The sequence below is a fragment of the Oncorhynchus gorbuscha genome, linkage group LG19 (assembly GCF_021184085.1).
Source record: "Oncorhynchus gorbuscha isolate QuinsamMale2020 ecotype Even-year linkage group LG19, OgorEven_v1.0, whole genome shotgun sequence".
Taxonomy (NCBI): domain Eukaryota; kingdom Metazoa; phylum Chordata; class Actinopteri; order Salmoniformes; family Salmonidae; genus Oncorhynchus; species Oncorhynchus gorbuscha.
The window spans coordinates 44,743,139-44,756,192 of NC_060191.1; the positions used below are offsets into that span (position 1 = coordinate 44,743,139).

Sequence of the window (13,054 nt, forward strand, 5' to 3'; positions counted from 1 at the left end):
ATGGACGAGCTGGGATCTGCTGCCAACATACGTCAAGAAGCTCATCAAGTATTAAAGAGAGACGAGATGGGAGGGAGGGATATGGGAAGACAAGGAGAGGGGCTAGAAACAATGAGAAAGAGGGGCAGAAGGATTGAAAGATGGAGTAAGAGCGAGTTGGGAGGCAGGATGGGGAAAGGAAGAGAGATGGATAAAGGAGATAAGGTCAGGCTTGGTAAAGGAGGAGTAGAGAGAAAGTGAGAGAGTGTCTTTTCGTCCCAGTGCAATGAGTTGAATGGTTTCTGTCTGTCTGTTTGCTCGTTCATTTCAGAGACCTCTGTCTCATCAGAACTTAGCACACACTCTTTCTTCTTCCCCCTCTTGCCTTTCCAATCTCTCTTCCTCTCTCTTCTCGCTCTCCTCTTGATCTCCCTCTTACCTATTTTGCTCAATTTCCTTCCTTCGTTCCTTACTTGCTTCCTTCTTCCTTGCCAGAGAAGGGAGGGGAGAGTTTAGGAGTGAATGAAAGTAGTGTTATATGGGGGGGAGGAGAAGAGACGAGAGGAGGAGGAGAGGGGAGGAGAGGATAGAGAAGAGGAGAGAGGAGGTGAGGAGGGGAGGAGAAGAGAAGAGAGGAGAGGGGAGGTGAGGAGAGAGAAGAGAGGAGTGGAGAAGAGAAGAGAGGAGGGGAGGAGAGAGGAAGGGAGGGAGGAGTGGTTGTAGTGTAGCTGGCTGTCTGTCTGTCATAGATACTCTGTGTCTGTAGCTCTTTTTCCTGTGTTTTGTGTACAGCCCTGTGAGTTCAAGGTCCCGTCTCCATCAGCAGGTCTAAGCTGTGCTATCCCTCCTCTCCTCTCTGGCCTCTATAGCTCACCATAAATCTACCAGCACCGTCAAACAATCAATACTTCCTGCTTGGCATTGCCAAATCCCAAAATGACTATAGATTTTCTGCCCGCACCGCTGCTAAATTATGCAAACCCCTGGTTTATTTCCTGGCTCCATTTTGGCAGGCAATGCTGTTCCTCTCCTAACACCGGGCTGGGTGCTGCAGAGGAGAAGGGATGGATTGGAGCAGAAGGAGAGAAAAGTACTTTAGGAGACAGAACAGCTTGTCTTTCTGTCTGTGTTTTGGACCTGGACATTAACTATGTCACACAAGAGAGAGCTCCAGCATGGTTGTGAACAATGAATCTGTTTTTTTAGTTTTAGGGATCGATACAGGATAGAAAGGGTTTGGTGAATAGCCTGCTGAACTCACCGCTTTGTTGGTTGCTTGGTAATGCAGACGGGGTATCAGCACATAATCTCACTTTCACTAACACACACACACACATGCTCACAATCACAAAGTGGTCAGTAGTTCTAGGGCATGAAGCATGTCTGTCTGGGATGGTATTAGGGGGATTGGGGAGGCCAGGGGGACATTGATTCTAAGTGAAGTGGAGTTAGATAGCAGGGTTTTTACATTTATTTTATTTCACCTTTATTTAGCAAGTTGATAACAAGTTCTCATTTGCAATTGCGCCCTGGCAACTAACAACCTGGTTTACCTGCATTTGTAGTCTTGCTGAGATTGGTCATTTCTCGTGCATGACACAATGAGAGTGTGGACAGAGCGGGATGATGTCACCCCTCACCAAGCAGATAGAGGAGGTGATTGGAGGACAGCTCAAACCCCAGTTGTCACGTACTGTACAATAAAGAGTCATTACCACTTCAGCTGAGACAGAGAGGGAGAGAGACAGAGCAGAGGTGGACATAGAGAGAGGAGGAGTGAGTCAGCGAGAGAAAGTAGAGAGTCAGAGTGAGTCAGAAAAAGAGGGAGTCAGAGAGAGGGAGATAAAGTGGGAGTCGGAGAGAAAGGGAGTCAGAGGGTGGGAGAGAACGAGGGAGTCAGAGACAGGGAGAGAAAGCGAACGAGAGAGAGAGAGATTACTCCACCTTGATTTCTCCAATTAGCCCTCTTGATTTTCCTAGCATGCAGCAGATTATACATACGAACAACCTTGCGTGTGTGTGTGTGCATGTGTGCGTGTGTGCGTGTGTGTGCGTGTGTGTGCGTGTGCATGTGCGTGTGCGTGTGTGTGTGCATGTGTGTGCATGTGTGTGCGTGTGTGTGCGTGCGTGTGCTTGCGTGCGTGCGTGTGTGTGTGCGTGTGTGTGTGTGAGTTTTTTTCTAGGGTTTTTGGTTGTTGATCAGTTTCAAAGCTAAGATGAGACAGATGATGATGTATGATAAAGAGTAGATACTGTTTGACTCAGTAGTCTACTTCCCTTGTGATGGTACGGAACAGAGGAACATACTATGTCATAGATAGTCTGTGATGGTACGGGACAGAGGAACATCTATGTCATAGATAGTCTGTGATGGTACGGAACAGAGGAACATACTATGTCATAGATAGTCTGTGATGGTACGGGACAGAGGAACATACTATGTCACAGATAGTCTGTGATGGTACGGGACAGAGGAACATACTGTGTCATAGATAGTCTGTGATGGTACGGGACAGAGGAACATACTATGTCATAGATAGTCTGTGATGGTACGGGACAGAGGAACATACTATGTCATAGATAGTCTGTGATGGTACGGGACAGAGGAACATACTATGTCATAGATAGTCTGTGATGGTACGGGACAGAGGAACATACTGTGTCATAGATAGTCTGTGATGGTACGGGACAGAGGAACATACTATGTCATAGATAGTCTGTGATGGTACGGGACAGAGGAACATACTATGTCATAGATAGTCTGTGATGGTACGGGACAGAGGAACATACTATGTCATAGATAGTCTGTGATGGTACGGGACAGAGGAACATACTATGTCATAGATAGTCTGTGATGGTACGGGACAGAGGAACATACTATGTCATAGATAGTCTGTGATGGTACGGAACAGAGGAACATACTATGTCATAGATAGTCTGTGATGGTACGGGACAGAGGAACATACTATGTCATAGATAGTCTGTGATGGTACGGGACAGAGGAACATACTATGTCATAGATAGTCTGTGATGGTACGGAACAGAGGAACATACTATGTCATAGATAGCCTGTGATGGTACGGGACAGAGGAACATACTATGTCATAGATAGTCTGTGATGGTATGGAACAGAGGAACATACTATGTCATAGATAGCCTGTGATGGTACGGGACAGAGGAACATACTATGTCATAGATAGTCTGTGATGGTATGGAACAGAGGAACATACTATGTCATAGATAGTCTGTGATGGTACGGGACAGAGGAACATACTATGTCATAGATAGTCTGTGATGGTACGGGACAGAGGAACATACTATGTCATAGATAGTCTGTGATGGTACGGGACAGAGGAACATACTATGTCATAGATAGTCTGTGATGGTATGGGACAGAGGAACATACTATGTCATAGATAGTCTGTGATGGTACGGGACAGAGGAACATACTATGTCATAGATAGTCTGTGATGGTACGGGACAGAGGAACATACTATGTCATAGATAGTCTGTGATGGTACGGGACAGAGGAACATCTATGTCATAGATACTCTGTGATGGTACGGGACAGAGGAATATACTATGTCATAGATAGTCTGTGATGGTACGGGACAGAGGAACATACTGTGTCATAGATACTCTGTGATGGTACGAGACAGAGGAACATACTGTGTCATAGATACTCTGATGGTACGGGACAGAGGAACATACTGTGTCATAGATACTCTGTGATGGTAGGGAATAGAGGAACATACTGTGTCATAGATAGTCTCTGATGGTACGGGACAGAGGAACATACTGTGTCATAGATACTCTGTGAGGTACGGAACAGAGGAACATACTGTGATGCAGGAGATTATAAATGCTATGATAGGATTTTAAAATACTTTGTGGGCACAAAACAGTTACATGCAAATACATAGAAATCAACCACTTTCATCTCATAAAATCAAAAGGATTACGTACACACACACACACCTCTCCTGCTCCCCCTCCCACCCACTCTGTGCCTCGCTGTGGACCCGTGGCTGCTCTAGAGACCAAGCTCCAGTTTAATTCTACTTGTAATTTAATTATTCTGATCACTTATGCAGGGGCAAGTCAGCGCTTATTACAGGGAATTATTAAAGCCAGAGGAGAGGGGGATTTAAAGCAACATTTTATTCTCCCCTCCTCAGCATTTTGACGTCAGTGGAATTGATCCATCACAGTGTAAACTTCAGGAAACCAGGTTTCTGGCTAAACACCCATCCTCAGCAGTGGGAATTGGCCAGTGGTATCTAATCCAACATTTGTGAGTGTTATGTGGTGTCATGAATGATAAACACTCAAGTTGACTTCCTGGAGGATCCATGTACCCCCCTCACCCCCCTTACCCCACCCCAACCCCCTGTCTCCTCTGACTGCTCCATGCTGCCTCTGGGTATCTGTCCTTCTCTCTGTTTCTGGGCCAAACACAGCTGAATGCTGACTGGCAAAATCAGCAGAGAACTTCCACAGTTAACTTTACTACCTTCACATAGAAACTTCACATCTAACCTCTCCAAGATACTGCCTTACTACCCCCCTACAGGGGTACCAGTGCTGGGCAGAGGAGATCGCACTCAACAAACACACACACACACACTCACTCACTCACTCACTCACTCACTCACTCACTCACTCACTCACTCACTCACTCACTCACTCACTCACTCACTCAACACACGCACACAAAAGTTAGAGAAGATGAAGGAGATGAGAAAAATAGGGTTTATTTTCTGTACAGTATGTCTGTCTGAGAGATTGATGTTGTAATCCCTTTCCATTTCCGTCTCTCTCTCTCTCTCTCTCTCTCTCTCTCTCTCTCTCTCTCTCTCTCTCTCTCTCTCTCTCTCCTTCTCTCCTCTCTCTCTCCTCTCTCTTTCACTCTCTCATAGGATGAACTGAAGAGCCTCCAGACTGGCTTAAAGCCTGTCAATGATGAAAGCATTCAGCTGCAGAGGTACTGTAGGTTGGCACACAGACACACATGTGCACTGTAAAACTCAGTTTCCCAGCAGTGGGGACCAGGGCATCTCTGTGTAATTACTGATAACCCCGACACTGGCACTGGAAAGATTAGAACTCAGCTCTGTGTACTTGTAGTTATTACACTCTCTCACCCCCCCCCTCTCTCTCTCTCTTTCTTTCCTCCTCCCTACACTTCTCTATCTCCCTCTCAGTCACCAGCTGACTACAGACCTTGAGAACAACTTCAACATGCCCCCACTGGAGACCAAAGTGTTGATGTGAGTTGTGTGTGTGTGTGTGAGCGTGTATGTGTGTGAACGTGTGTGTGAAAGTGTGTGTTTCACTCTTGGCTATGTGTGTATGTTTCTTAGTATCCAGCGTGCCTGGCGTGACTTCCTCCAGAGACAGGAAGTGATGGAGAAGAGGAGCCCCTCCCCTCCCTCCCTCTCCTCCTTTGACAAGATGAGCATGTCCATCAGCATGACCACTCTCTCAGATGGCATCACCCCTGTAAGTCCCACCCCTCTATCTTTGCGCTGAATACCGCTGGTGAACTTTCTATGTCATTGTAGTGGGACTTACTTTTTACTGAAGCAAACAAATGGTGTGGGTCAGATGGAATCTACAAGATATATTTTCAATACTAGCCCTATTGATGTGGCATGCCGGTATATTGCATGTCTTGTCCAGCAGAGGGCGGTGTCCCTCAGCTCATTCCCCCCTGCCAGATGCAGGCTCACTCACAGGCACTTGAGGGAGGGATCAGCTGGGTAAATAATAAGATGAGCACGTCCATAGACCCTCAACTCATCCAGCTGGATGGCGAGTGAGAGAGGTACTCTTGAGTGTCAATATATTGTCATAGTAATCTCCAAGTCATCGTCTAGGTTAAGCGTCAGGTCAAGCTGTTGGCTTCAAGGAGCCCACTCAATGCTGCAGAGAGAAATAGGATTATGATTCTGGGGTAAACTATACTGAACGATAATATAAACGCATATAAACATGTAAAATATTGGTCACAAGTTTCATGAGCTGAAATTAAATTATACTAGAAATGTTCCATACGCTCAAAAAGCTTATTTCTCTAAAACTTTACATCCCTGTTAATGAGCATTTCTCATTTGCCAAGAAAACCCATCCACCTGACAGGTGTGGCATATCAATAAGCTGATTAAAAGGTATGATCATTACACAGGTTTACCTTGTGCTGGGGACAATAAACGTTTTTGTCACACAACACAATCGCACAGACGAGAGAGCGTTCAATTAGCATGCTAACTGCAGGAATGTCCACCAGAGCTGTTGCCAGAAAACTGAATGTTAATTTCTCTACCATAAGCCGACCTCCAACATCATTTTAGTGAATTTGGCAGTATGTCCAACCGGTCTCACAACAGCAGACAACATGTAACCACGCCAACCCAGGACCTGCACAAACTGTCAGAAACCGCCCCAGGGAAGCTCAAGTGTGTTCTTCACGGATGAATCCTGGTTTCAGCTGTACCAGGCAGATGGCAGCCAGCTTGTATGGCGTCGTGTGGGCGAGCGGTTTGCTGATGTCATAGTTGTGAATAGAGTGCCCCATGGTGGTGGTGAAGTTATGGTATGGGCGGACATAAACTATGGACAATGAACACAATTGCATATTATCGATGGCAATTTGGATTCACAGAGATACCGTGACGATATCCTGAGGCTCGTTGTCGTTGCTTTCTTTAAGGAATCTGTGACCAACAGATGCATATCTGTATTCCCAGTCATGAGAAATTTATAGATTAGGGCCTAATGAATGTATTTCAATTGACAGATTTCCTGATATGCTGATGTTCCTACTCGAATAACACCTTTCTCTCTCATTCTGTCTGTCCTCTTTCATGGTGCTGTGAGAAAGACATTCTGTCTGTCCTCTTTCATGGTGCTGTGAGAAAGACATTCTGTCTGTCCTCTTTCATGGTGCTGTGAGAAAGACATTCTGTCTGTCCTCTTTCATGTGCTGTGAGAAAGACATTCTGTCTGTCCTCTTTCATGGTGCTGTGAGAAAGACATTCTGTCTGTCCTCTTTCATAGAAAGACATTCTGCTGTGAGCTGTGAAAAGACATTCTGTCTGTCCTCTTTCATGGTGCTGTGAGAAAGACATTCTGTCTGTCCTCTTTCATGGTGCTGTGAGAAAGACATTCTGTCTCTTTCATAGTGCTGTGAGAAAGACATTCTTCTGTCCTCTTTCATAGTGCTGTCCTCTTTCAGAAAAAGACATTCTGTCTGTCCTCTTTCATGGTGCTGTGAGAAAGACATTCTGTCTGTGCTGTGAGAAAGACTTCTTTCTGTCCTCTTTCATAGTGCTGTGAGAAAGACATTCTGTCTGTCCTCTTTCATGGTGCTGTGAGAAAGACATTCTGTCTGTCCTCTTTCATGGTGCTGTGAGAAAGACATTCTGTCTGTCCTCTTTCATGGTGCTGTGATTCTGTCTGTCCTCTTTCATGGTGCTGTGAGAAAGACATTCTGTCTGTCCTCTTTCATAGTGCTGTGAGAAAGACATTCTGTCTGTCCTCTTTCATGGTGCTGTGAGAAAGACATTCTGTCTTCTGTCTGTCCTCTTTCATAGTGCTGTGAGAAAGACATTCTGTCTGTCCTCTTTCATAGTGCTGTGAGAAAGACATTCTGTCTGTCCTCTTTCATAGTGCTGTGAGAAAGACATTCTGTCTGTCCTCTTTCATAGTGCTGTGAGAAAGACATTCTGTCTGTCCTCTTTCATGGTGCTGTGAGAAAGACATTCTGTCTGTCCTCTTTCATTCTGTCTGTGTGCTGTGAGAAAGACATTCTGTCTGTCCTCTTTCATGGTGCTGTGAGAAAGACATTCTGTCTGTCCTCTTTCATGGTGCTGTGAGAAAGACATTCTGTCTGTCCTCTTTCATGGTGCTGTGAGAAAGACATTCTGTCTGTCCTCTTTCATGGTGCTGTGAGAAAGACATTCTGTCTGTCCTCTTTCATGGTGCTGTGAGAAAGACATTCTGTCTGTCCTCTTTCATGGTGCTGTGAGAAAGACATTCTGTCTGTCCTCTTTCATGGTGCTGTGAGAAAGACATTCTGTCTGTCCTCTTTCATGGTGCTGTGAAAAGACATTCTGTCTGTCCTCTTTCATGGTGCTGTGAGAAAGACATTCTGTCTGTCCTCTTTCATGAAAGACATTCTGTCTGTCCTCTTTCATGGTGCTGTGTCTGTCCTCTTTCATGGTGCTGTGAAAAGACATTCTGTCTGTCCTCTTTCATGGTGCTGTGAGAAAGACATTCTGTCTGTCCTCTTTCATGGTGCTGTGAGAAAGACATTCTGTCTGTCCTCTTTCATGGTGCTGTGAGAAAGACATTCTGTCTGTCCTCTTTCATAGTGCTGTGAGAAAGACATTCTGTCTGTCCTCTTTCATGGTGCTGTGAAAAGACATTCTGTCTGTCCTCTTTCATGGTGCTGTGAGAAAGACATTCTGTCTGTCCTCTTTCATAGTGCTGTGAGAAAGACATTCTGTCTGTCCTCTTTCATGGTGCTGTGAGAAAGACATTCTGTCTGTCCTCTTTCATAGTGCTGTGAGAAAGACATTCTGTCTGTCCTCTTTCATGGTGCTGTGAGAAAGACATTCTGTCTGTCCTCTTTCATGGTGCTGTGAGAAAGACATTCTGTCTGTCCTCTTTCATGGTGCTGTGAGAAAGACATTCTGTCTGTCCTCTTTCATGGTGCTGTGAGAAAGACATTCTGTCTGTGGTGCTGTGAGAAAGACATTCTGTCTGTCCTCTTTCATGGTGCTGTGAGAAAGACATTCTGTCTGTCCTCTTTCATGGTGCTGTGAGAAAGACATTCTGTCTGTCCTCTTTCATGGTGCTGTGAGAAAGACATTCTGTCTGTCCTCTTTCATGGTGCTGTGAGAAAGACATTCTGTCTGTCCTCTTTCATGGTGCTGTGAGAAAGACATTCTGTCTGTCCTCTTTCATGGTGCTGTGAGAAAGACATTCTGTCTTCTGTCTGTCCTCTTTCATGGTGCTGTGAGAAAGACATTCTGTCTGTCCTCTTTCATGGTGCTGTGATTCTGTCTGTCCTCTTTCATGGTGCTGTGAGAAAGACATTCTGTCTGTCCTCTTTCATGTGCTGTGAGAAAGACATTCTGTCTGTCCTCTTTCATGGTGCTGTGAGAAAGACATTCTGTCTGTCCTCTTTCATAGTGCTGCTGTCTGTCCTCTTTCATGAGAAAGACATTCTGTCTGTCCTCTTTCATGGTGCTGTGAGAAAGACATTCTGTCTGTCCTCTTTCATGGTGCTGTGAGAAAGACATTCTGTCTGTCCTCTTTCATGGTGCTGTGAGAAAGACATTCTGTCTGTCCTCTTTCATGGTGCTGTGAGAAAGACATTCTGTCTGTCCTCTTTCATGGTGCTGTGAGAAAGACATTCTGTCTGTCCTCTTTCATGGTGCTGTGAGAAAGACATTCTGTCTGTCCTCTTTCATGGTGCTGTGAGAAAGACATTCTGTCTGTCCTCTTTCATGGTGCTGTGAGAAAGACATTCTGTCTGTCCTCTTTCATGGTGCTGTGAGAAAGACAGGCGAACCTTTCCTCACATATTATTTCAGGGCTTTATTTTCCTGATCACACGAATGTCACTTCTCTATTCTATTGTCTCTCCTCCCTCTCGCCCTCCTGTAACATCCCTCCTGTAACTCCCCTCCTGTAACATCCTCCTGTAACATCCCTCCCGTGACATCCCTCCTGTAACTCCCCTCCTGTAACTCCCCTCCTGTAACATCCCTCCTGTAACATCCCTCCCGTGACATCTCCCTCCTGTAACATCCCATCCCTCCCGTAACATCCCTCCCGTCCCTCCCCTCCTGTAACATCCCTCCCGTCCTGTAACCCCTCCTGTAACTCCCCCTCCTGTAACATCCCTCCCGTAACATCCCTCCTGTAACTCCCCTCCTCCTGTAACATCCCTCCTCCCCCTCCTGTAACATCCCTCCCGTAACATCCCTCCTGTAACTCCCCTCCTGTAACATCCCTCCCGTAACATCCCTCCTCCCTCCCGTAACATCCCTCCTCCCCCTCCTGTAACATCCCTCCTGTAACTTCCCTCCTGTAACATCCCTCCTGTAACTCCCCTCCTGTAACATCCCTCCCGTGACATCCCTCCTGTAACTCCCCTCCTGTAACATCCCATCCCTCCTGTAACATCCCTCCTGTAACATCCCTCCTGTAACATCTCTCCTTTAACATCCCTCCTGTAACATCTCTCCTGTAACTCCCCTCCTGTAACATCTCTCCTTTAACACCCCTCCTGTAACTCCCCTCCCGTAACATCCCTCCTGTAACTCCCCTCCTGTAACATCCCTCCTGTAACATCCCTCCCGTGACATCCCTCCTGTAACATCCATCCTTTAACATCCCTCCCGTAACATCCCTCCTGTAACATCTCTCTTTTAACATCCCTCCTGTAACATCCCTCCTGTAACATCTCTCCTTTAACATCCCTCCTGTAACATCCCTCCTTTACTGTGATGCAGTGGTGAAAGGGACAGTGCTGCCCTGTTGGACTTTTTAATGGGTCCGTTTCTGTCGACCCAGCGATATGTTCCACGTTCCCTCCAGGGCCGGTTTGCGCACACACACACACACACACACACACACACACACACACACACACACACACACACACACACACACACACACACACACACACACACACACACACACACACACACACACACACACACACACACACACACACACACACACACACACACACACAGAGAGAGAAGAAGAAGTCATATTTTCATGGGACACAGTGACTGGGTGCTGGGTGGCCGTTTCCATCCACACTGATTGAATTTGTAACCTTTGTGCCAGTGATATCAGTCTCTGCCAAAAGCCTGCATGTGTCTGTCAATGTGCGACCACCGCACTTGGTGGAGTGTGTGTGTGTGTGTGTGTGTGTGTGTGTGTGTGTGTGTGTGTGTGTGTGTGTGTGTGTGTGTGTGTGTGTGTGTGTGTGTGTGTGTGTGTGTGTGTGTGTGTGTGTGTGTGTGTGTGTGTGTGTGTGTGTGTGTGTGTGTGTTTCCTTATTTGTATGTAGTTCACTGGAACGTTCCATCTCTATCTCCTTGAGTCTGTACAAAGTGAAAGGTTTGTGATGTACTAAAGGTTAGGGTTGTATAGTTATGTGTCTTAGAATTCATTCAGATATACTGCAGAGTCACTATAGTGACACAGTGAAATACCGCATTAGAAGATCTCCTACTGTATTTTGCAATTTATGACCAAATAACTCCTGCAGTGTTGCCCATTTCCTTTCCAAGGGAAGAGGTAGAAATGATAGTTTTCATTAAATGAGAACGTAACAAAACTCTGGCTTTTATGCCCCTGTATCAATCAGCAGCCGTCTGTTTTTATTTATTTATACTGCGTCAAAACACAGCCCGCAGCTCAAACACACCCACACACACACACACACACACACACACACACACACACACACACACACACACACACACACACACACACACACACACACACACACACACACACACACACACACACACACACACACACACACACACACACACACACACACACACACACTGTTCCATCCCAGAGTTAGTGTGCTGGTAATGTTGTGTCCCTAAATGCTAAAACATTGCTAGTTAACTGATGGAGTAGAAACATTATCATTGAATATAATAGACAGTAAGGAATAGACAGTAATCGATTCTGAAATATGACTTTTTTCTGCCAAGGACTATCAGAGCTCTGGCTGTCACTGTCCACTACCTGGGTGCTGCTCTGTGAGGAGGTGCAGTTACAGAGACTGGCCACTAGATGGAAGTGTTGCACCACATTAGCTCCTCATGCTATGGACAGAACTGATATACTGTAGAAGCTAACTCTGATGGTATGGACTAGACACTAGAGTATTCCTAAAATCAGATCATAGATTACGGACATCTTTATTAAGAAAAGAACCTGCAACAAGTTTGAGTTTGTGAGTGCATATGTAATGGTATGTGCTAGGTTGTGAGTGGTGTGTGTGGGCTGGTGTCTGGTGCCTGGTGGTGAAGGGCACATGGGACATGCCAGTCCATCTGCCCTGCTGAAGTGCAGTGGGACTGGGCTAGAGCAGAGCATCACTGGTCCTCTTACCACCAGCTGCCATGGTTATCCCTCTCCTCCCTGTCGATCACTCCCTCTTCCCCTCCCTCCATCTGCTCTCTCCTCACCCTCTCTTTCCAAAGTCCAACCTCACTTCCTTTCACTCATCCCCTATTCTCCTAATACATGTGTGTGCATGCATGTGTGGGTGGGTGCGTGTGTGTGCGTACATGTGTGTGTGCGTGTGTGTGTGTGGTGTGTGTGTGTGTGTGTGTGTGTGTGCGTGCGTGCGTGCGTGTGTGTGTGTGTGTGTGTGTGTGTGTGTGTGTGTGTGCGTACATGTTTGTGTGTGTGTGCGTGTGTGTGTGTACGTGTGTGTGTGTGTGTGTGTGTGTGTGTGTGTGTGTGTGTGTGTGTGTGTGTGTGTGTGTGTGTGTGTGTGTGTGTGTGTGTGTGTGTGTGTGTGTGTGTGTGTGTGTGTGTGTACATGTTTGTGTGTGTGTGCGTACATGTTTGTGTGTGTGTGTGTGTGTGTGTGTGTGTGTGTGTGTGTGTGTGTGTGTGTGTGTGTGTGTGTGTGTGTGTGTGTGTGTGTGTGTGTGTGTGTGTGTGTGTGTGTGTGTGTGTGTGTGTGTGTGTGTGTGTGTGTGTGTGTGTGTGTGTGTGTGTGTGTGCAGCTGCAGTACACAGCAGGTGAACAGATCCAGCAGTGTTATTATTTCGCTCTATATTTAGCAGGTAGTGTTGTGCATGGAGGAGAGAAGAGGAGGAAAACCTCAGAGCTCCACAGAGAGCTGGTTACCATAGAAATGAATTCAGATCTTGTACCAGCAAATAGCCTCTTTTTCACTGTTCATGGTAAACACAGAGATAGAGATGTTTAGGCTCTGGCTAAACAGTGTTCCTGCCACTGTTTTATTCAATGGAAGTAGCAGCCCATTGTGACATCATCATCGACAGACAGCAT

General features: G+C 46.1%; 1 protein-coding gene across 1 annotated transcript in view; it reads left to right on the top strand.

Annotated features, from left to right (window-relative positions):
* The window catches only part of LOC124004896 (IQCJ-SCHIP1 readthrough transcript protein-like), a 396,927-nt gene that overhangs the window by 118,992 nt on the left and 264,881 nt on the right, over positions 1 to 13,054 (top strand). The window contains exons 5-7 of the mRNA XM_046313718.1: positions 4,899 to 4,963; positions 5,184 to 5,249; positions 5,343 to 5,481. Of these exons, the coding sequence (XP_046169674.1) occupies positions 4,899 to 4,963; positions 5,184 to 5,249; positions 5,343 to 5,481 (270 nt within the window). The remainder of the gene's footprint in view (positions 1 to 4,898; positions 4,964 to 5,183; positions 5,250 to 5,342; positions 5,482 to 13,054) is intronic.